Genomic DNA, 21,079 nt, shown 5'->3' on the forward strand with positions numbered 1-21,079 from the left:
GACACCCCAACCCCACAGACTTTCTCCACCTATCTGGGCCATCAGCATTTGTATCTGGGCTTCCAACCAGTGGGGGGCATCTCCTGCTTCCCCATCCCCTGTGTCCAGCTGATCCCTCACATCCTAGAGATTCTCCTCAGTGCACTGAGGCTCTGCTCGCTCCCTGCCCTGCCCCCACCCCCGCACTGCACTGGACTCCGCACACCAGGGCGCTGCCCATCGTGGCATCGACAGGCTGGTTGGGTTTCCAGTTGGGTTTATTGAACTATTTTAAGTCCAGCAGGCCCTTCTGATCCCCAGAAACTTCCCAAGGCCATCTCTCCCATTCCCAGGCCTCCCAATATGCCCTGGGGGGTCGGGGCTGTAGGTTCCCCTGGGAGTTTGACATCTTCTCTGATCTCCTTCCCTGGTCCTCCCCACATCTGTCCCTCCCCCAGGACCCAGGCCACATTTCTCCCTAATCTGTCCTCTGTTGGGCATGAGAGCCCCAAATCAAAGGGAAACATGGAAGGGGGCTGCAGAGAGGTCATTTCCAAGAGGAAGTGGGCTAGGGACCAAAAGTGCAGCTGGCCTTCCGAGCAGCTCACCCCCAAACAAATCCCCAGAGCGCCGGGCAGGGGTTCAGGGCTGCTGGGACCCATCCCAGAACCTTCCTTGACTCTGGTTTGGCATGAGACTTAGGGGTCCCAGGGAATGATGTCCACGCTTTTTGAATACGCTGTGCCTCCAGCAGTGGGGCTCAGGTTTCGCCCCAACCCTTCTGAGCGCATTTACTGTGTTGCTCAGCAGGAAGCGGGATCACAAGCAGCCTCCTCACCCTCTTTGGAGGCCAAATCTGAATTGATGTCTAATCTCTGCCCATTGATAGCTAGGAGATGGAATTTGGAGAGCTTGCCCAGAGAGAAGTTTTCTGAGATGGTGGAAAATGGATGGTGGGTCAGTGAGGTTTCCAGGAAGCAGAGGTGAGTGGCCATCCTAGTCAGCTACCTCTCATCCCACACAAGCACTTAATTTCATGCTGGACCGGCTCCCAGGCTGGGGAGTTGACCTGGAAAGGAAAGTGGCCTTTACTCAGCCCTGCAGCTAACAGGCAGGGCAGGAGCGGGGCTGTTTAGGGTTCAAAGTACCCACAGAGAGTGGAGAAGGAAGAGCCTGGGAAGGAGGCCTTGGGGGTCGGCCAAACGTGCAGGCTGTGCCCTGCCCCTTCCGGACTGAGAGCCCCTGGGGACAGAGCCATGCACTAAGTGCTTGGAGAAAGGCAAAGGGTGCCCCTCAAGGAGTCTCCAGTCTGAGGGTCAGACATGGCCCTTAGCCTCAGGAAGCCTCCGTGCGATGGGGCAGACAGCCCTGGTTCCCAGTCCTGACCTGAGGGCCCCGGGTCTGATTGAGGCACAGTGCAGCCTCAGAGGCCCCACTCTGATGGCGAAACACAGGGGCATATACTTCTCTCTTACAGGAGAGCAGAGCATTGGAGGAGAGAGGCTTGGACCTCATAAATCTTTAGAGTTGTAGCTGGTCCGCCTTCCTCTGCGTCCCCACGGTGTACACGTGCCGCTTTTCCCCACTCTGCCTGCCCCTCAGCAGGAAGGCAGCTTGAGTAGAAGTTCTCAGTTCACCAGCTACCACCAGGAAACCCCATCCTTCATGTTCCCTCAACCCTCTGCTCCATCACTCTCCCGCCCTTTCCCCAGCCAGCTGGACGCCCCCTAGATAACGAGCTGGAGACACTGCCACATTGACAAAGCCGCGGGCCGCTGTGGCCCCTCTCTCTCTGACCCAGGAGTAGTCTAATGTCTGTGGCAGTGCCCCCCACCCCAGTTAGTGACACCCTACCCAAGCCTGCCCACACCAAGGGCACCCATCCTTTCTAACCGAGGGCACCTATAAAGGAAGTGGGGGAATACTGGGCTCCCCTGCCCAGAAGGGAGGAGGGGGAAGAAGAAAAGCGGCACTTAAGGTACCCTGCCCACAGGCCAGGCCCAGAGAGCAGCTGGAGATACCCAAATGTTAATTACCAATTAGCGCAGTTCAGGTGGAAAGGGCAACTTTATTACGTGTAAAATGGACTTAATGTGGCAGGAGCTGTGGGATTAATTTCTTGAGATAAGATGCTTTTAGGCTAATCAGTAGGTCTGTGATGTCTGGATATAAAGGAGCCGGGGCAGACTTTCTTGAAACAGGTTCCAAAGAGGCAGAAGGGAGGAGGAGACCCCTGCCCTATCCTTCTTCTGGGAGGGCCGGAAAGGAAGGCTGGTAAGAGAGCAGCTGGGATGGGGGTGGACGTGCACGTGGACAGGACACTGGAGAGGAGGTGGGTCTTGGCACCCCTGAGGTGTTCGGCACCCTAGCCCCTCACTTTCTTTTCCTCCGTGAAAGAAAGAAAAGGTGGTGCTGAGGGTTCCTTTAACACCCAGGTGACGAGGCAGGAAGATGAGGTCTTGCAGCCCACACATCTCTAGAGCTAGCTTTGGTGTTCAGGGCTTGGGAGGAAGGTTCCTTACTGTTCTTCGTCTCTGCTGAAGATGCCCTGATGAAACGGGGCTTGCCCTCGGTAGAAGCGTCGGACATCCCTGAGTGGGGATAGTGAAGGCTGGGGGGTAGGGGTTCTACTTATGGTTTTCACTCAGGCCAAGAGGGCTGCGAAGATTTAGGTGACAGCCAATCTGCGAGCTGGAAGGCTGGCTGGTATGAACTTCGGAGGCTCTGAAGGCAGAATCTTGCCAGTCCACATGCCTGTGATGTCTAGCCACAGGGGCCAGGAAGGGGGCTGTCCAGGCACACAGGCCTTCACTGCTTTCTCCTGCCAGGATTGCCCCCCTGCTGCCCTCCTCCCACCCCACTCAGACTCCACCTAAAAAACAAGAAGCAGGTCCACTCTCATCCAGGCTCCATATCCCTTCTAATGTCCCTTCTAACTCTAATGCCAGCTCCTCCCACCATCCCCAAGGTGTTGCTCTAGCCTCTTAGAAAAGCTCCAACTCCCAGGGCACAGGGCCCCCCAGCTTTCAGACTCCCCACAGGTTCTGGGGCACCAGGAGTGCACGGCCATACTGCCTGCTTCCTCAGCACAGGGCTTCCACCTCATGCTGGTCCTTTTCTCTCTTAGCTCAGGAAATAACCATTGGAAGATGGTGGCCATGAAGACCTTCTCTCTGCTGCTGGTGTCCCTGCTCCTGGCACTGGTGCTAGGAGAGAAGGAAGAAGGTCACTCCAGGCTGGGGTGAGAAGGAAGGGGTCAGGTGCAGGGGAGGAGGCTGGGGGGATGACTGGGTTCTATTTTTAAGGGGGAGGTGAGAAAGGGAGGAAACCCAGGCCAAGAGGAAAGATGCTCGACGGAAAAAAACCTTTCAGCAGTCTGAGTGCAGAGTGAGGCTAGAACCAGGGAGTCTTTTTTACGAGCTACTGTTGTAGCTGGAGAGATTGTGCTTAGATCTCTGGAAGGACTTCTCAGTGGTTAAGTGTCTGAAGTAGATGATAGCATCTCCCTTCCTAATGAAAGCCTTAACCATTCATTTATGTGTGCATTTGATCAAATTTTACAGCAGGCTTCCTGTGTGCCAGGCACAAGGGATATACCTGAAGAGTGGTCCACAAATGCCACCTGCCCTTGTGGAGCATATAGGCCCAAGGGGAAAGCAGACGAAGAACCATCTAGGCAAGCTTCAAACTGTCATGAGCGCTGTGAGGAAAAGGCAGAGAAGATTATGAATGAATATAGCAGGGGGTTCTGTTTGTGTGTTGGGGAGACCAAGAGAGACGTGTCTGAGTAGAGTTAGGCCTTCTCATATGCAAGGACAAGCCATATGCCCCTGTCAACTTGGCTAAGTTTGAGACACAGCTGTCACACGTATACAAGGACAGACAACATCATGCAGAAGTTAAAGACCATAGACCTGGACCCAGACTACCTGGGGGTAAACCCTGGATCATATCTATGCTGTGTGCTAAATTAATCTCTCTGCACGGTGGTTTCCTCACTTACCAAAGGGGGATATACATAGTGTCTACCTCCTTGGGGTGGTGTAAGGATTTAGTGAGTTTCTGTATTAAAGGGCTTGTAGAGGACGTGACTCATAGTAAGTGCTGTTATATGAGAGCTCACTATTGTTAGGAAACTGAGAACCAAAGAACTGAATCTGGTGGGGCCAGGGCAAGAGGAGCAAAGGAGGAAACTGTGGCTCAGTCCTTAGGGATGAGGGAGACCCCTGATCTTTGCCCAGAAGCAGAGCCTCAAACACTGAGGATGCTGGAAGTGGGTGCTTGAGCTGAGGATAAAGCCCCAGGGGCTTGATGCATGGACAAGAGGGTGTCTCCATAAAAACTGACTCCCCAGAAATGGGCTGCTTCCTTTCCAAACATCAGCCTCCTGCTGGTGACAATCATTTATCTTCGCACCCTCTGCTCCTTCTATGGCATCCTGGTTTCCCTCTCTCTCTACCCTCCCTGCCCCTCAGGTTCCACACTAAGGCCAGCGGCTCCCAACCACGAGGTCCCAGGTACGCCGAGGGCACTTTCATCAGTGACTATAGTATCGCCATGGACAAGATCCGCCAACAAGATTTTGTGAACTGGCTGCTGGCGCAGAAGGGGAAGAAGAGCGAGTGAGTTATGCGTGCCCGTCCCTGCTCCCTGTGCCCCGTGTGATGCACAAGGCCAGGCGGCACCTTTCACTTAGGTGCTGCTGGGGAGCTGGACCGCGTGGCAGCCCTGCCTGGGACCCTGGCTCAGGCAGCAGTCTGGTCGGGGGGCGGGGCAGGATTGGGGCAATTTTCCAATCCTTTTCTTCTAAGAGGAGGGGTCGGGAAGGTGTATGGGACTCACAGAGGATCCCGGGGTTGGGGGTGGGGTGGGGATGAACCAGGGGAGCTGAATTGCTGCCAATGACTATTCGGTGGTGGCAGCTTCAGACTTTGGAAATAGGATAAACTGCTTTCATCGTTCTTCTCTATGCAAAATCTTTTCCCCTGCCCTCACTGTTTGGCCAGCATGGTAGCTTCTGAAAAGCTTTTCAATGATAGCTGAAGACAAGCAGTGGGGAGGCTGAGTAGAGAAAGAGGTACCCTCTGCTCCTTGGGTTGAGGTACCAAGAGATTGGAGCTTCTTTGGACCGGAGAACATCTGGAGTCTCCCCTGGCCCCACCCACTCCCTAATCTTTATTTTACCAGCTGGAAACACAACATCACCCAGAGGGAGGCCCGGGCCCTAGAGCTGGCCCATCAATCTAACAGGAAGGAGGAGGCAAGGGAGCAGCAGGGGTGAGTCAGCCCACAGGGGAAGGGGTCGGGGTGGGGCCTCTTGACCCCACCTCATTGTTCCCCCTCCCAGACTCCAGAGCAGGGCTAGGCCCCAGATAAGCATCCCCTTCTACTCAGAGTTCAAAGAGGGGTCTTCACAGAACTCCTGGATGTCAGCCCAAGCCTAAGGGAAAGCCTGGGAGGAATGGGGGTGGGGGTCCTGGGAGGGAACCTGGGGCCAGAGTTTCTAAGGTTGATGACTTAGTGTTCAGAGTCACCAAGTCCAGGAGGGGGGCACAAAAGAGACCTCGGAAACTGGCTTCTCCACTTCTGCCTGCCAAACTTCAGGAAGGCTTTTGTGAAACTGGGACCCTCTGAAGGCCAGTCCCCCGAAATCAGTTACCCCGTCTCTGTAGGAAGCTGAAGAATTGATGACACAGATCCTTCTAAAGAGTGAATATTCCCAAAGTAATCTCTTGGGGTCTTGGAATGCACTCTGGGACACTTGGAGAGGTGGATGGGTGGGATGTCTCCCACCAGAATTGTTTGTCTTTGCCTGTATGGAAGAGCCTATATTCCCTGGCCAACAGGTCTGGGTGGAGCTTTGAAAGCTGAGACAACTGAGAGGCAGCTGTGTTGACTCGTACACCCCACCCCCACCCCACCTTGTCCCACCACGTTGGAGTCCCAGGTCCTGTATTTACTCTCTCTGGGTGGTGCCCAGGCTAAAGGCACCTGCCTGAGGCTTTCTCCTTTGTAGCTCCCTACCCAAGAACCCCAGTGATGACGATTTGCTAAAGGATTTACTGATTCGAGAGCTGCTGTCCTGGATAGTGGATCAGATGGAGCTCTGCAGGCTCAGGTGGGAGTTTGGTAGCTTTGGGCATCTTGCATAGTGGTTGTGAGCTTGCACTCTGGGGTCAGACATGGGTTCAGATCTTCACCTCAACACATGCTGACAAATTACTTAGACTCTCTGAACCTTGGGGTTTTTGTGAAAATTGGGGCTACTTAAACCACTTCATGGTATTTGGTGGGGTTTAAGTAAGATAATTCAAGGAAAAGGCTGAAATCAACATCTGCAGAGTACTAAGAGTTTGGTAACCTTGACAGTTATTAGTACCACTTGCACTTCTTCCTCAATTTCCTCCAGGTGAGATGCTGCTCTCACATGCTCTACCCCCCCGAGCCCATCCTAACCTTAGCTTTCCCTTGGTACCCTCGTGCCATGGCACCTTCTCAGTGATGGAACCCCTAGAGTTGGAGGCATGTTGCTTCTCTGTAGCTGCTGCTGGTCTCAATAGTCCTCAAATCCTCCTCCTAAGCTGGGAAGTCTTTCAATCTATTATGTCTCAGAAGCAAGGGATGGCTCACTACCATGGAGAGATCCATCCACCCGAATGGTGAGACAGGACACTCATTTAAGATGCAGACACCGAGGCACAGAAAGCAAAACAAATTCAGACTTCGGTGCTGAGAAGTTGAGGGACTAAGGGAACAAATCTGGGATGGCTTCCTGTAAGAGGGTTAGAAGGAAGAGAGGCACGTGACCTGAACAATGGAGAAGAGAGTATGAGAAAATCTCCACAGGAAAGGGGGTAACAGTCCCTGTGCTTTTTGGAATCATTTTGATTACTTATAATTAGAGAGGTAATTTGGAGGTAGGAGCAGTTGAACTATGGCTGGGTGCCAGGATACATTTACTTTGCTGCCTTTAAGCCGATACTGACCCTCCTCTCCACTGCCCCACTCCTATCTCCACTCTGCACAGGTTTCAGTGACTCTGACCAAACCCAGCTCAGAATTGGACTCTGTCCTTCACTTACTCAGCTCCTGCCTCAGCTCCACCCCTGGACACCCCAAAGAAACCAAACTAAGTTCAAGCTGAAATAAATCTTTGTGCCTATTGTCAAAACATATTCACGTGTCTACTGAGCACTAACTGTACATTTGTCTTTGTGTGTGCACCACCCAGTGAAAGGGAGATATGGCTCCTACCCATCTGTTCATTCATCTATTGTTTCCACGAACACTTATTGGAAACTTAACACAGGCAGAGACTGCGCTGAACACTGGGTATACAGCAATGATGGAAACAGACACAATCCTTGTCCCCAAGGGGTTTACAGTCTAGTGGTGGAGACAGACCTTAATCTTTAAACACACAAACACATTAATAATTACATAACATGCAGAGTTATGTGAAGAAACACTAGGGAGCTGTGAGAGGACAGAGAAGCCTCATCTAGATGGAGTGGGCAGTCAGGAGGGCCTCTCTGAGAAAATGACGGTTTAAGCTGAGTGAGATTTGAAGGATAAAATGGCCAAAGGGTGACGGGAGCCTTAATAAATATTAGCCGGTGCTATTGTTGCACAGCAAAATGGGCAACAGTGCGAACGGTACAAGTAGAGACTGGGCAGGTGGGCAGAGGCAGGGCCTCAAAGGCCATGTTAAAGCTTTGAGATTTTATCCTCAGCGCAAGGACAAGTACTTGAAGGATTTTAAGCAGGGGCAGGTCAGAGAAGATCTATTTGCATCCCCGAACAATCACACTGATGATGGTGAGAATTGAGATGAAGAGGGATGAATGTGGAAGAGCCTCTTACGGGATTCCAGATTTCACACTAGGGAGTTGCCAGTGAAGGTGAAGGGAAGTGGGAGAACTCAGTTTGTCCAAAAGTCAATACCTCTTTCTTCCGGTGTTGAAATGTTTTTCCACGTTGGCATGCTGCCTTCTCCCAGTGCCCTGCATCCACAGAAGGCAAGGCTGTCTCTCTTTCCCGCTTAGTTCAGGTTACCTTTGCCTAATGTGCCCTCCTCTCCCATTGATCTAGTCATATTTTAGCATACTAGAGTCAAACACACCTAGATTCAAATCACTCTCTAGGTCTGTGACTTGACAAGTTAGTTCCTCTCTCTCTGAAGCTCAGTTTGCTGTCTGGAAAAGATTAAAAACTACTCACTTCGTAGGGTTGAGGTATTTTAAAATAATGCCTGGCACAACGTAAGTGGTCAATAAAAGTTAACTTTTGTTATTATTATTCGCACACTTAAACCGCACTTTAAAAACACTGGGGTATTAGTTTAAAATCAGGGAGTGGCAAACTGGATTGGCTGAATGGCTGGGCCAGTAACCTAAATAAGCAAAGTGGGGAGTGTGTAAAACAAGGGGAAGGATCGGGACTGTGAAAATGGAAAAGAAATGTGCCCCTAAACGTATTCTGATGACCAAACAAAACTCTTTGGATAACTGAATTTGCCTGAGGGCTGCCAGTTTGCAATCTCTTCCAGTTCTTAACATTTTGGGCTTCCTCTCCTCTAAACTCCTAGAGTTCTAAGAGTGTGTACCACACAATTTAGAGCATGCCTTTGCTCAGAGGTTATATTTTAGTGATTCTCCATGATAGAACTGATTGTATTGGGGAGGAGTTCAGATCTATATTTCTGTAGTCTTGGGTGTCTCTGTGAATCAGTGAATCTAAAAGTGTTATTAAAAAAAATGTTGTACAACTTTCTTACTATGGGCCAGGCATTAGGACTCAGTACTTTCTAAACGCCATTTTTTTTTCAAATTTTGGGTTTTTATTCTTTTTTTTTTTTTTTTGGCTTTTGTTCAGATTTATAAACATCATTTAAAAAAAGTCATGGTGATCTCATTTAAAGCCTCATCACAGTTCTTCGAGGTAATGATAACGTCATAGCTGTCAACCCTGCACTACACTGCCTCCCTGAGGCAGAGAATTAAAGCCCATGCTCTTAGCCACTCTGTCATAAGGCCAGTGACTCACTGGTCACTTAAAGCCACTGAGAGCATCTGTGATGGTCGGTCACATTCAGTGGTGCACTGGGGCAGAGTGCTTCTGAGAGCCATTGTGAAATTGTCAGGAATTCTGTGAGCAGGCTGTAAAACCATCCATAGCTTGAAACAATAGCTCCAAAGGCTGTGGTCAGAGTATTTACACTATGGAAACTAGCAAATGATATAAACCAGAGCACCGCCCTCCCAACCTGGAGAGGTGATTGTTAAACATTTACCAGCACATCACTGGTCAGCATACTTTCTCTTAAATTATAGAGGAGAACAAATGTGTCTGAAGAAGGGAATGAACATGTCTGCTTGAGGGTGGCAACGAAGTTTATCAAGGGTCAATGTGTGTACATCAGGGAGTATGTATGTGTGCATTTGAGGGTCTGAATAGTTAAATCTGAAGTCATGAGTGTGAGGGATCAGTGTGTATACCTTAAAGAGTCATACAGTGTGAGTCAAAGAGTGAGAAATGAGGCAGGTGTGTCTAGATGGTGTCAGTGGGCACCTAAGGGACGGAGTTTTTGTGTTAGGGAGTAGTGTAGTAAGAATATGAAAATATGAGGTCAGTGTGTGCATACATGAGGCTAATGCGTTTTTCATAGACAGGGTATAATAGAGGAAGTCATTGTGTATGAGAGGATGTCAAATGTATGTGTCGGGAGGGGACAAATCTGTGTCTGAGAAAGTAAGTTTGTGTTTAAGGGGGCTTATGTTATCCGAGTTTAGTGTCTGAGGGTACGTATCGGAGTGAATCTGAAGGTAGGACTATGATAACCTAAATAATTGTTTCAGCCTTGGTCGTTCTTTCAAAATACAGAAAAACACAAATAAGTGCTAAATATTTTTAGCAAGATAGAGCATTATTTCTCTTTCTCGTAAACATCCAGAGGCAGGCAGCCCAGGGCTGGTGTGACAGCTTGCTCCATGAAATCCTCGGGGACCCAGACTCATTGGCTCATGGTTCCACCATCCCTCAAGGCCGAAAATGGCAACTAAATATACTGCCACCGATCTCTCGGCTCCCATCCTCTTTTTTTTTTTTTTTTTTTTTAGGTTGCATGGTGCAGCATGCAGGATCTTAGTTCACCCACCAGGGATCGAACTCCTTCTCCCACCCCCATCCCCCTGCCCCCCGCCACACTGGGAGCATGGGGTCTTAACCATTGGACCGTGAGGGAAGTCCCTGCTCCCATCCTCTTTTTTTTTTTTTTTTTAAAGAAAGAGCATGGCGGGCTTCCCTGGTGGCGCAGTGGTTGAGAATCTGCCTGCCAGTGCAGGGGATACGGGTTCGAGCCCTGGTCTGGGAGGATCCCACATGCCGCGGAGCGGCTGGGCCCGTGAGCCACAACTACTGAGCCTGCGCTCCGCAACAAGAGAGGCCGCGACAGTGAGTGGCCTGCGCACCGCGATGAAGAGTGGCCCCCGCTTGCCACAACTGGAGAAAGCCCTCGCACAGAAACGAGGACCCAACACAGCCAAAAATAAATAAATAAATAAATAAATTTAAAAAAAAAAAAAAAAAAAGAAAGAGCATGGCTATTTGAAATCTTTCTCATAGTCATCCCTTTTTTTTTAAATTAATTAATTAATTAATTAATTAATTTATCGCTGTGTTGGGTCTTCGTTTCTATGCGAGGGCTTTCTCTAGCTGCGGCAAGTGGGGGCCACTCCTCATCGCGGTGCGCGGGCCTCTCACCATCGCGGCCTCTCTTGTTGCTGTTGCGGAGCACAGACTCCAGACGCGCAGGCTCAGCAATTGTGGCTCACGGGCCCAGCTGCTCCGCAGCATGGGGGATCTTCCCAGACCAGGGCTCGAACCAGTGTCCCCTGCATTGGCAGGCAGACTCCCAACCACTGCACCACCAGGGAAGCCCTCCCATCCTCTTTTTATCCTTGTACTTGAAACCTCTCTGGTAACATTATTCACATTCATGGTTTTGCCTTGATCTGTAGACCACTTCTTTCTGTAGAACTTCATACCAGTACATCTGAATGACAATTGGCCATCTCTCCTGTGATGTCCCACACACCTCAATTTCAACATTTTCAAAACCACTCTTATGTCCTCAGCTTTATCCTGTGGTCTCTTCCTACCTCTCTCTCTGAATGGCACCACGGAGTTGCCCAAGCCAGGAAACTGAACATCCTGCTAACTTTTCCCACCCACTCTGCCCCCATCTCATCAGTTTTACCATCCCATCTTCTTACTTTGTCCGGAATCTGTCGCATTCTCTCTATCCTTACTGCCACCATCTTAGTTCTGGCCCTCATCATTTCTACTTTGGATTGCTACAACTGACTTAAAATTAAGTCTAGGTTGCCACTAATTTTCCTATAACAAAATTCTGATATTATTACTCCCTGACTTAAACCTCCCTTGGCTCCTTTTTTGTAAGACTCAATAATGCTATGGAAATCACCTATGGAACTTCCTAAACACACAGATAACTGATTCCACCCCAGACCTGATGAATAACAAACATAGCTGATACTTATTTATGTGCCAGGCATTGCACTAAATGCTTTGTTATATATTGTCTGGCTTAATTCTCACAACGACTTCATGAGTAGGTATTACTCTTTCTCAACTGTGGAAAATGGAACACAAAGAGATTAAGGAATTTGCCTTAAGTTAGTGGACCATACGTAGTGGAAGTGAGCTACGGAACCAGGTAAACTAATTCCAGAGTCCAAGTTCTTAACTGTAAGGCCTTCCCCAGTCAGAAGCTCTACGTGTGATTCCAAAAGGCAAGCTCCATTAGCGTAGAACGGATTGTTTTATGTTTAATATGGAACGCTCGGCGCCCAACTCAGCGCGTAGCACGCAACAGACGGCCAGTGAGCAGCGGCGGACCTTCACTTGCAGGCTGGGGTGGCGGTGGGGGCAGTCGCATGAAATCGAGAGGGTCCGAGGCGTCCACCTGGGTGGGGAGCGCTGGGCCGCAAACAGTTTTGCGGATCCTGGCTGGAGCACAAGGCGGGGCCGCCAGGCCCTTGGCGGTGGGGGATGTTAGCCCCGCGGCCGGAAGTCTGGGCGTAGCTTCCGGCGCGCGGAGATGACGTACAGCCTGCGCATCCGCGTGGGGGAGCTGGTGGAGGATCCCGGGACGCGGAGACCCGGCGTCCCGGTAGCGGGGCGGCCCGCGGGCCACGGTGGGGATGCACCGCCGCGGAGTGGGAGCCGGCGCCATCGCCAAGAAGAAGCTTGCGGAGGTGAGGGGAAGGAGGCGGGCCCTACAGTCACTCCAGACCCGCGAGAGACAGAAGTCTCTCCGCGCAGAGCTCTGTACCCTCAAATCGCCTCCCAACAGAATCTGACGCGGGTTTCTCGGTCCCGGGGAATTGAGTTTCTCCAGCTTCCGATGGATTGGAATGTCAGCATCCCTAGATTCATCAGCCCTTTCCGCCACTTCCCCCAATTTGACTACAGACGAGTCGTCTATTCTACTTCCTCGCCCCCTCTCCCTAAGAAAAACCATTTGCGAGACCCTCTTAATACTTCTGCGGAAGCAGTACAAGTGGGAGCCCCCAGCACCCACTCTCTCAACTTATCCTGGTCTATTTGTCTGACAGGCCAAGTATAAGGAGCGAGGGACTGTCTTGGCTGAGGACCAGCTGGCCCAGGTGAGTGGGTTGGAGGGCTCCAGGCAGCAAGGGAGATCCGACAAGGCTGGGCAGGACACCTTTGATATAAACCAGATTGTTTGGATCGAACTAAAAATAGGGCATTTGGCAAATCCCAATTTCTGGGCTGCTCAGATCATTTAGGTGACTTGCTGATAACAATAATAGCTAACATCTTTGAGTGATTACCTACTTGTAGCGTCCCAGGCACATGTCCATTTTCTTTACATACACTGTCTTGTTCATTCCTCCTGACAATCGTATCAGGAAGGAACTCTGTTCTTCGCAGTTTAGAATTGAGGGCACTGAGGTGTTAAGTGCTTTATCCAAGGTTACATGGGTAGTAAGTGGTAGAGTTGTTTGATTTAGGTCTTTTGGGTTTTTACTTTAAATACTTAAGAATAACATGAAAATATTGCCTAACCTGTGGCACCCACCACCATCACATCTAGGTGCTTACCAGAAGTGTGTGTCAGTGATGGGGGTGTGGCTCCTGCAGTTTCCTTCTCTAACACTTCCCTTTTCTGTACATGCCCTGTTGTTTACTCAGTTATTTTGCCTGGTGAAGAAGAGAAGGAGGCAGTGAGGCAGGGAAATGGGCCCTTGAACTGAGGAAAATAAGTAGACACAGGGTGTGCTGTTCAAAAGCTCCCACTCAGGGGAGATAACATGCAGGAATCAACTGGAAATGGTGATTATAATAATGTGTAAATTTCTAATATGTTGGAAATGAGGAGAAGTGGTTATTCTTGGTGGGTTGAAGATAGGTTGTTAATTAGGGAAAGAGAAGGAGTAATGCAAATGGGAAGTCAGAATATCCCCAAACCAAAAGTATTTAGCTTTAGAATGTATTCTGGTAGACCCACATCCCTTCCTCAGAGATTTTTTTATCTACGGTTATCCCCAAGGAGGTCCTTGACTCAAAGATTAAAACAACACACCTAATTCATGCCAGGCTTCCTTTCTCTCCTATCTAGCCTTTCTGTCAGTGGCTGAAGATTTCCCACCGTGTGAATGCTGCAAAATTGATTATTAGGTGCATCCTCAATTAATTAATTAATTTCATTCGATTTAAAACAAATTTTTATTTTATATTTGACTATAGTTGATTTACAATGTTTTGTTAGTTTCAGGTGTACAGCACAGTGATTCAGTTATACATAAACATATGTCTGTTCTATTTCAGATTCTTTTCCCATATAGGTTATTACAGAATATTGAGTAGAGTTCCCTGTGCTATGCAATAGGTCCTTGTTGATTGCACCTTCAGTTTAATAACATTTTTTTCTTCTGGGAAAAAGAAAAGAAGCACTTACAACAAGCGAAATATAATTAACGCTGTTGTATGTTATATAATGAGAGTGGTTAAGAAAGTAAACCCTAAGAGTTCTCAGCACAAGGAAAAAAAATTTTTTTCTATTTCTTTAATTTTGTGTCTATATGTGATGAAGGAAGTTCGCTAAACTTAACTGTGATAATCATTTCGTGATGTATGTAAGTCAAATAATTATGCTCTGCATCTTAAATTTATAGTGCTGTATATCAATTATATCTCAATAAAACTGGAAGAAAATGAATAAATAAAACAAAATTTGTAAAAAAAGAAAGAAAGAAAAGGAAAGAAAGGAAGCACCATATTAGATATGCACATTGATTGTTAGATGCATCCTGACTTTAGAACAGGAACACATGGGAAAAAAAGGTGTATTTTAGAATTGAAGAAACATTACAGCATCTTGTTTCTGCTGTAGCAGAACTGTGAAGGAGAGCCAGGGATAAAAAGGAAGAGAACAGTAAACAGTATAATGGTAGGCCTGAAGAAGACAGGTTATTCCAGCCTTTGCCCTGCCAGTGGCCCAGGGGCCTACTTTTGGCATCCGATTGTCACCTGGTTGGGTTGCCCCTAACCTTCCCCTTGTTCATCCTGCAGATGTCAAAGCAGTTGGACATGTTCAAGACCAACCTGGAAGAATTTGCCAGCAAGCACAAGCAGGAGATCCGGAAGAATCCTGAGTTCCGGGTGCAGTTCCAGGACATGTGTGCCACCATTGGGGTGGATCCTCTGGCCTGTAAGGAGTTGTCTGTAGGGGTCCAGTGTTCTTCTAGGGTTGCTAAGGGACAAAGCTCACCTAGTTGTCGTCACTACTGTTGGGGCGTCTTCTATAAGGGCCTACAGGGAGATCCGGAGGATGTTGTCTTCAGGGAGTCCCTAGCAGGATAGCTGAGTATCCAGTTTGATGGGAAAGATGGAGAGGTTGGAGTGCAGGCTGAGTAGCCAGTGTACATGATCTTCCCTGGAATGCTCTGCTGTGGAATTTTTTTTATGACTATTTTTCCCTTTGTTAAAAAAAAAGTTTTGATAAAAGTAGTATGTATTCAGGCAGTCAGTCAACAAAGGAGAAAAAAGAAAACGAGAAAGTGGAAGTCTTCTGACCCTGCCCGTAATTGCAGAGATAAAGTACTGTTAACAGTTTAAGGTATATCTTTCTAGACACCTTCATCATATTTATAAACTATTTTTTAAAAATATATGGGATTATGCTGTAATTATTACTCTGTAACTTGCATTTTTTACTCAATAAAATATCTTCAATGGATTTTTGAATGCCAGGTCTGCATATTCTTTTTCTCAGCCTGTCTAGACCGTATGTCCCATTATATTTCACTGCATGCTTTGGGAAAGGAAGCTCACTTTTTTAGTATCCTGAGCCAGAGTTAGCAGCCAAATAGATTGCCCACCTTTAGAACTGTCTGAACCTGTTGTTTAGTAGGAATTACCAAGAGTCAGATTGTGTTGAGGATCCTGAGTTGTAAGTGGAGCAGAAGGACGTAAGGCTGGGCAGAGAAGACTTCCCATAGAATAGCTGTATTTTGTTAAGTATATGGGCTGCCGAAGCAAGCACTAGAATAGATGTTTTAATCTAGCTTTGAAAGAAAAGATGTAGCTATTGAATAACCTAGCTTTTGTTTTTCTGTCTTTTAGCTGGAAAAGGATTTTGGTCTGAGATGCTAGGCGTGGGAGACTTCTATTACGAGCTGGGTGTCCAGATTATCGAAGTGTGCCTGGCCCTGAAACACCGGAATGGAGGTGAGGGTGGCTGGGTCCTGTGGACTGGGCTTTGGGCTTCTCTGAGAGGGAAAAAATCTTGAAAGATGATCTTTCCTATCCTGCAGTCTGCAGGCCAGTAAGGTCTTGAGAAGCTGTTAGGTCCTGAGAAGTATCTTAGTGCTTCATGATGTTGAATCCATGACCGGTCTCCATGGCCAAGGGTAAACCTGAATGATTATCTCTATTCTCCAAAGGTCTTTGGCCAGGAAGGCTTAGCTCCTAGTTGTTACAGAACATATAGGCAGGTAGGAAATAGGCCTTTTTCCCTGATAGATGATGTGTCTGGGTTATGATTTTCTTATTAGTAACTATAGGCCTGCCCTGCTTCTCCAAGGTGTGGTGATGCCAACGGAGTCTCTGTGCTCCCCAGAATGTTACCTTTAAAACGATCATCCAGTAGTATCATCTTAATAAGCACACTGAATGGTCTGTGTTGAAGTTAAGAAATAAAACTTAAACCTAGTTAGAAATCATTGGCTATAGACACAGCCTTGGTGTCAAGAGAGCATTTACAGTTTTTCAGAGATGCTGCCTTTTTTTTTTTAAAGTCATAAAGGTAATCCTTCAACTGCTTTCTGTCCCCCTCTCCAATAGGTCTGATAACTCTGGAGGAACTACATCAACAGGTGTTAAAAGGAAGGGGCAAATTCGCCCAGGATGTCAGCCAGTAGGTTTTGCCTTCCAACCCCTTGGAGTATAGAAAGGTCTTTAAAAAAGGTGGAAATCTTTTCTCCTTACCACTCGTTCATCTAGGCTAGTTTAGGAATCATTTTTATTCCTCTTCATGATCAGAAGAAATGTTTTTATTTTAGAAATCTGAAAATAGAGATATAAAAAAACAAAAAACAACCCATTATTTCTCAAGTGAGATATTACAACTGTTAAAAGTTTTGGTAGATTTCCTTCTAAGCGTTTTTTTCATGCATAAAAATAATGTGTGTGTGTGTATACACTTTTTTTTTTCTTTTTAAACATACTTGGGGCTGTATATACTGTTGACATTATTTGTGGTCAAGGAGACTAGAGCAGGCACTGAGAAAGGCTGGGGAAAGGAGTTGGGCTCAGAAGATGGGGTGTAAATTGACCTGGTTCACTAGCCTTTGTGTGACCCCAATTTGACCAAAGGTAAAAAAGACTCTCAGTATGTGGGCTGGATATGTGGTCTACACATTATCTTGTGGGTTTTCTTTAATTTCAGTTAGTTGTCAACTAAGAAATCAGAAAATCTGGCACTACTGGGCCTGAATTTCCAAATGGCAGTAATCACCTGGGTTGCCCCTTTCAAATGGATAAGCATTCTCTATTTCGCCATAGTTGACACTACTCCCTATAGTCTCTTAAGTTCAACTCACTTATTCACATTTCCTGATGGGTTCCTGGAAGCATATTTTTTATCTCTGTCTGGTGTTGGAATGGTTTGCTAAGTGGAGAGTCTGACTCCTATACCATCTCCCTGGAATGTCCAAGCACCATTTGGTGCACTTTGACCCTGCCTTTTTACTGATGTAGTTAAATGTTGTGCAGCCTTTTGAGTCTTCAATCAGGGTATCCTGCCCAGGGCAGAGCTGAAACTGCATTGTTGCTAGGTCTGGTCTGCCAAGGGTCTTTAAGCAGCTCTTCCTCACCTCAGAGACGACCTGATCAGGGCCATCAAGAAACTAAAGGCACTGGGCACTGGCTTCGGCATCATCCCTGTGGGCGGCACTTACCTCATTCAGTCTGTTCCAGCTGAGCTTAATATGGATCACACTGTGGTGCTGCAGCTGGCAGAGGTACTGGTGGGCCTTCTGAGAGAGAGAGAGGGAGGGAGGGAGTGCGTGCGTGTGTGTGTGTGTGTGCGTGTGTGCGCGTGCACTCGTGCACGTGCATGTAGGGGCAGTCTGGGAGGGGATTTTCTGATCTCCTCCCCTCCATCACTCAGGTCTTTTGCTGAAACTGTCTAATGGATGCACTACTCAGACCTGTGCTTATTTAGCAGACGTTTATTGAGCAGCTACAGTGCAAAGCACTGGGCCAGGCTGTAGGAGCATATAAAGATGGGTACCATATAGTTCCTGCTCTCAAGGAGCTTACAGTCTAGTGTAGACAGACATGCAGACAACTAACTGAATTTCCTTGGTGGACAGATTTTTTGATGTCTTCATAAACCTACTTTATGGATTCTTTGAAAAAATGTTTAATCTTGTTTGCCATCCTCCTGTTCCTCAGCAGTGCCTTAAGCTGTATCATCTTCCTCAAAATCCTTATCATGTATTTAGGGAAGACATGTTCAGTTTTCTCAATTCTGTAATGTAGAATAGAACTAAACGAGGGAGGGGGCTTTTCTGGATTGGGGAATGGTTAGGGTGAGGCAGGACAAGGGCTGAATACTTAAATATTTTAGATTATGAACAGTTTATGATGATCACCATTCCTTCCTATCAGTTAATCATTCTGAATCTTTCCTTGTCATACTTTAGAGTTCTCTGATAAAGTCTACATTAATATTTTAGTACCAGGGACTTGACTCTACTTTTTAAGACTGAACCCCTCAACCTACCTCTGTCATCCTGAAAGTCACTTCTCTCTTGCTCTCTACTGGGACCTCTAAACATTCTTCTATGCTCTCTTAGGCTTCACCCAAGGGCAGTTCCCCCTCCTGCCTGGGTAAATTAATTGTCCCTGGGCAGATGCTGGATTCTAAGGGAAAGCACACTCTTAACTGACGCAGTCCCCATTCCTCCTTCCTTCAGAAAAATGGCTATGTGACTGTCAGTGACATCAAAGCCAGTCTTAAATGGGAGACGGAGCGAGCGCGGCAAGTGCTGGTATGTGACTTTTGGAATGGCCCAGAAAAGATGGGCCCCAGATGGGAGGAGGTGGGTAGACAGATACCACACAGGCAAGAGCTTTGGCCTCTCTCTCTCTGCTGACTTCTTGCCTGGAAGGCTGCTGCTGCCACACCAGAAGTAACCCCAGCATTTCTCTGAAGATGGCACTGAGAGGTAGAACTCACAAAGGCAGGCTTCCAGCCCTGGCACATGGGTACAGCCAGGCCGCCACTGCCACTGGGGAGTCACCAACACCTCTCTCTGCTGACCTGTAAAGCCTGGCCAGATGGTTAATGTGGCTTGTACTGGAAGTAACACTGTTAGTACAGAGTGAAGGGAATTACTAACTACTGATGATAATTACATTGCTATAATTATATACTATTATAGTGCATATTACATATAGTTTTATATATACACATTTCATGGTACTAATGAAAGACTGATGTTGTGAAGAGGGAGTAGCATGAACACGTAGGAACCCTGGCTTTCAATACCTTTCTCCTTACCCAGGCAGTTGAACTATAGACTTAACCTCATCTGTGAAGTGGGGATAACATAAACATTTAATGATATTGGGTAGAACCAACCCATCTGGAGCATACTTCCAGCTATAGGAACTATGAGTCCATTCTGATACTAATATGGTCTTTCCATTAACTTTTCCAAAAAGGTTTCCCCCTAGCTGTCTGTTACTCCGTAAGTTAACTGAAAGGTACTGATCTCCATTTTGTTTTAGGGAATGGAGTTAGTGATTTGCTCAAAGCCATGTAGCAAATATTTCTGTAGCCCTTCCTGCCACAACATCCCACTTTGTCGTTATCCTCTTTCCCAGCAGCACAGATTAAGCAACTTGGTGGCATTTCTCACACCTCAGGCAAAGATCTAGGCTAAACAAATCATTCTAATTTGGCTGTGTAAATATGTGAAGGCACTCTTGTAGATTTAGTTTGAAAACCCCACTGAAGCCAAGATAGGTTTGAGCATTATCTACCTTACATTATGTAAACTCCCCTCTCTCAATTGACTTTTCCTTTTTCTGCCAGGAACACCTGCTGAAGGAAGGGCTGGCTTGGCTGGACCTGCAGGCCCCAGGGGAGGCCCACTACTGGCTGCCAGCTCTCTTCACTGATCTCTACTCCCAGGAGATTACAGCTGAGGAGGCCAGAGAAGCCCTCCCCTGACTGGGAATGCGGAACGGGGCACAGCAGCAGGCAGGGAGAAGAGGGAGGAGCTGGTGGTGAATAAAACCTGGACAACTTTGTTTTAAAAAAGAACCAAAAAACCAGAAAAATTCCAATTTTTTTCTTCCCCCAGTATTCTTCACCCATTACTTTATTATTTTTTTAAAGTGCCTTCACATTGCATCTTTATTGGAGAAAACCTTTTTTATCCACTAAGGACAACCTGAGTAACATAGATAACAGTGAACATGTATAAAATGACTTGCACAGGTCATCTACAAGTTCATGGTAGAGCTGGGCCTAGAATGAAGGCCATCTGTCTCCTGGCTAGACAGTCTAGTTTCTGTGGCCCTGAGACATAAATTATAGCCTCTGTTAATTCAAACCCCTTCCTCATAAAATGTTCCTTATCTCAAACGAGCAGACCCTAATGGACCAGTATAAATAGTCACTCTTTCAGTCTCTTCCAGCTTCCTTGGCAGGGGTTCCAGGTTATGGCAGCAGACTCAGCTATGAGTATGAAGGAAATAGAGGTCAATGTGAAATGGTGGTTAGAGAAAAGAAAATTTGAGAGGAATTAACCAATAGTGGATGCAGTATTTCTCCAATTCCTGACTACCTTTTCCTCCTATAGTGATTACCAGGTCATCCCTCTAACTTTAGGGCTGGGAAAGGAAATCATTTATTGAGCACCTACCAGACACCCAGTTTTATATACACCTTGTATAGTCCTCACAATCTTAAAAGTTAAATAGGTGTCCTTAACTTTGGCAGGTGAGGAATCTAATTGACCAGAGGCCACCACCTTAAGCAGAGCCAAAGCTAGAGCCTAGGCCCACTACCCCCCCGGGCCCACGCTTTCCTGTACGCAGCTTTGCGTGGCACAGGTTGGCAGGACATTTTGTGTATAATTTCTTCTTACACACATGGTCAGCCAAGATGAAAAGCCTCTGTACCAGAAAGTAAGAGCCTTCTATAGCAAGTAGAGAAGGTGGTGATGAGCTGGGAGGCCAGCATTAAGCCCTGTCTTCATGGTCTGAATTCTGAATTCCCAAGAAGGGGTAGTTTGGTATCAGAAAACTGAAAACCCAATGGTTTGGACTATCCATCCTAAGACACCTTTCCCTTAGCAAGGGGATATATATAGTCTGAGCCCATCTCTACCTCTGCCTGTCCTTGAGGACAAGCTCACTTCCTGAACAGGTATTTCTTTCGAAGCAGCCGAGGCTAAGATGGCATTCCTCTCCTTGACTCAAAAAAAGGACACTATTTCTTTTGCCACCAGTAGTCCTGCTTCCACCCACACCA

At 47.3% G+C, this 21,079-nt stretch overlaps 2 protein-coding genes across 3 annotated transcripts; both read left to right on the top strand.

Moving 5' to 3' along the window:
* The first annotated feature begins 1,887 nt into the window (after positions 1 to 1,887).
* On the top strand, positions 1,888 to 10,571 carry GIP (gastric inhibitory polypeptide). The gene is made up of 4 exons (XM_082373244.1): positions 1,888 to 3,220; positions 4,455 to 4,601; positions 5,167 to 5,256; positions 5,996 to 10,571. The coding sequence occupies exons 1-4, from the start codon at positions 3,084 to 3,086 to the stop codon at positions 6,129 to 6,131; spliced, it is 510 nt and encodes a 169-aa protein (XP_082229370.1). The 5' UTR covers positions 1,888 to 3,083; the 3' UTR covers positions 6,132 to 10,571.
* Positions 10,572 to 12,099: 1,528 nt separating this feature from the next.
* SNF8 (SNF8 subunit of ESCRT-II) lies at positions 12,100 to 19,881 on the top strand. 2 transcript variants are annotated; one of them, XM_082373223.1, is made up of 8 exons: positions 12,100 to 12,257; positions 12,618 to 12,668; positions 14,599 to 14,737; positions 15,652 to 15,756; positions 16,372 to 16,444; positions 17,408 to 17,549; positions 18,510 to 18,584; positions 19,634 to 19,881. In XM_082373223.1, exons 1-8 carry the CDS (start codon positions 12,204 to 12,206, stop codon positions 19,769 to 19,771), a joined length of 777 nt encoding a protein of 258 aa, XP_082229349.1. In that variant the 5' UTR covers positions 12,100 to 12,203; the 3' UTR covers positions 19,772 to 19,881. The 2 variants fall into 2 exon arrangements, with proteins under 2 accessions (XP_082229349.1, XP_082229350.1); XM_082373224.1 differs by lacking the exon at positions 12,618 to 12,668 and having other exon boundaries at positions 12,102 to 12,257.
* The last annotated feature ends 1,198 nt before the right edge of the window (positions 19,882 to 21,079 follow it).

This window comes from Balaenoptera borealis (assembly GCF_965194805.1).
Source record: "Balaenoptera borealis genome assembly, chromosome: 20".
Classification (NCBI taxonomy): Eukaryota; Metazoa; Chordata; class Mammalia; order Artiodactyla; family Balaenopteridae; genus Balaenoptera; species Balaenoptera borealis.

Coding starts and splice junctions, on each gene's coding strand:
- GIP (XM_082373244.1), top strand. CDS start 3,084: ATGCTGGTCCTTTTCTCTCTTAGCTCAGGAAATAACCATTGGAAGATG. Junction 3,221..4,454: donor GAAGGTCACTCCAGGCTGGG/GTGAGAAGGAAG, acceptor CCTGCCCCTCAG/GTTCCACACTAAGGCCAGCG. Junction 5,257..5,995: donor GAGGCAAGGGAGCAGCAGGG/GTGAGTCAGCCC, acceptor TCTCCTTTGTAG/CTCCCTACCCAAGAACCCCA.
- SNF8 (XM_082373223.1), top strand. CDS start 12,204: ATGCACCGCCGCGGAGTGGGAGCCGGCGCCATCGCCAAGAAGAAGCTT. Junction 12,258..12,617: donor CCAAGAAGAAGCTTGCGGAG/GTGAGGGGAAGG, acceptor TTTGTCTGACAG/GCCAAGTATAAGGAGCGAGG. Junction 14,738..15,651: donor TGGGGTGGATCCTCTGGCCT/GTAAGGAGTTGT, acceptor TCTGTCTTTTAG/CTGGAAAAGGATTTTGGTCT.